This window comes from Sinocyclocheilus rhinocerous, unplaced genomic scaffold, assembly GCF_001515625.1.
Source record: "Sinocyclocheilus rhinocerous isolate Xijiao unplaced genomic scaffold, SAMN03320098_v1.1 scaffold9079, whole genome shotgun sequence".
NCBI lineage: Eukaryota > Metazoa > Chordata > Actinopteri > Cypriniformes > Cyprinidae > Sinocyclocheilus > Sinocyclocheilus rhinocerous.
The window spans coordinates 77565-80005 of NW_015644002.1; the positions used below are offsets into that span (position 1 = coordinate 77565).

General features: G+C 37.7%; 1 protein-coding gene across 1 annotated transcript in view; it reads right to left on the minus strand.

Moving 5' to 3' along the window:
• LOC107757719 (uncharacterized) overlaps positions 1 to 2441 on the minus strand; it is a 19745-nt gene that overhangs the window by 7135 nt on the left and 10169 nt on the right. The window contains exon 6 of the mRNA XM_016575281.1: positions 172 to 333. Within this exon, the coding sequence (XP_016430767.1) occupies positions 172 to 333 (162 nt within the window). The remainder of the gene's footprint in view (positions 1 to 171; positions 334 to 2441) is intronic.

Sequence of the window (2441 nt, forward strand, 5' to 3'; positions counted from 1 at the left end):
TTTTTTCCCAAGTAATCTAAATACTGTGCTTTACATGGTAACATCTAAACTGACTGGTTTCATGCAAGTCAGAAATGTAATTTAATTTGATTATATCAACCTGACAAATGAAAAAAACAGAAGTATTTTTTGTAGGTTAGATCAGCTAAATAGACCCTTCATATTTCTCACCATCATCATCCTCATCACTTGCGTATCCCGGCTCGTTTCTGTAACAGAAGAACGTGTGAGGAAGCATCAGTCTGGCTGCCAGTTTGGCTTGTTCTGCTGTGGGTTTTCGGTCAAACACGATCTCAACATCAGCATCACTCTGCTCCGGAGTGCTCTTCTCTTCTGATTGAGAAAACAAACACATTACAGTTTATTAAAAACATCAGAGAATAATCATATTACGTTTTATTGATAAAATGACTGAACTTGCGCAGTTCATGTCTCACAATTCAGCGCTCATATCTCACAATTCAGCGTTCATATTTTGCAATTCTGCATTCATATCTTGCAATTCAGCACTCATATTTTGCAATTCAGCGCTCATATCTCACAATTCAGTGCTCATATCTCGAAGTTCAGCGTTCATATCTCGTAATTCAGCGCTCAAAAATCACAATTCAGCATTCATATCTCGCAATTAAGCGCTCAAATCTCGTAATTCAGCACTCATATCCTGCAATTCAGCACTCATATCTCGCAATTCAGTGCTCATATCTCGCAATTCAGTGCTCAAATCTCGCAATTCAGCATTCATATCTCACAATTCAGCGCTCAAATCTCACAATTCAGCATTCATATCTCGCAATTCAGCGATCAAATCGTGCAATTCAGCATTTATATCTCGCATTTCAGTGCTCAAATCGTGCAATTCAGCATTTATATCTCGCAATTCAGCGCTCATATCTCGCAATTCAGTGCTCAAATCTCGCAATTCAGCATTCATATCTCGCAATTCAGCGCTCAAATCTCAAAATTCAGCATTCATATCTCACAATTCCGTGCTCAAATCTCACAATTCAGCATTTATATCTCGCAATTCAGCGCTCATATCTCGCAATTCAGTGCTCAAATCTCGCAATTCAGCATTCATATCTCGCAATTCAGCGCTCAAATCTCAAAATTCAGCATTCATATCTCACAATTCCGTGCTCAAATCTCACAATTCAGCATTCATATTTCGCAATTCAACCCTCATATCTCGCAATTCAGCATTCATATCTCGCAATTCAGCACTGATATTTCGCAATTCAGCGCTCATATTTTGCAATTCAGTGCTCATATCTCGCAATTCAGTGCTCATATCTCGTAATTCAGCGCTCAAAAATCACAATTCAGCATTCATATCTCGCAATTCAGCGATCAAATCGTGCAATTCATCATTTATATCTCGCAATTCAGTGCTCAAATCGTGCAATTCAGCATTTATATCTCGCAATTCAGTGCTCAAATCTTGTAACTCAGCTCTCATATCTCGCAATTCTGCATTCATATCTTGCAATTTGGCATTCATAAATCTCGCAATTCTGCATTCATATCTTGCAATTTGGCATTCATAAATCTCGCAATTCTGCATTCATATCTTGCAATTTGGCATTCATAAATCTCGCAATTCTGCATTCATATCTTGCAATTTGGCATTCATAAATCTCGCAATTCTGCATTCATATCTTGCAATTTGGCATTCATAAATCTCGCAATTCTGCATTCATATCTTGCAATTTGGCATTCATAAATCTCGCAATTCTGCATTCATATCTTGCAATTTGGCATTCATAAATCTCGCAATTCTGCATTCATATCTTGCAATTTGGCATTCATAAATCTCGCAATTCTGCATTCATATCTTGCAATTTGGCATTCATAAATCTCGCAATTCTGCATTCATATCTTGCAATTTGGCATTCATAAATCTCGCAATTCTGCATTCATATCTCGCAATTCCGTGCTCAAATCTCACAATTCAGCATTCATATCTCGCAATTCAGCGCTCATATCTCACAATTCAGCATTCATATCTCGCAATTCAGCGCTCATATCTCACAATTCAGCATTCATATCTCGCAATTCAGCACTGATATTTCGCAATTCAGCGCTCATATTTTGCAATTCAGTGCTCATATCTCGCAATTCAGTGCTCAAATCTCAAAATTCAGCATTCATATCTCACAATTCAGCGCTCAAATCGTGCAATTCATCATTTATATCTCGCAATTCAGTGCTCAAATCGTGCAATTCAGCATTTATATCTCGCAATTCAGTGCTCAAATCTTGTAACTCAGCTCTCATATCTCGCAATTCTGCATTCATATCTTGCAATTTGGCATTCATAAATCTCGCAATTCAGCATTCATATCTCACAATTCAGCGCTCAAATCTCACAATTCAGCATTCATATCTCGCAATTCAGCGCTCATATCTCACAATTCAGCATTCATATCTCGCAATTCAGC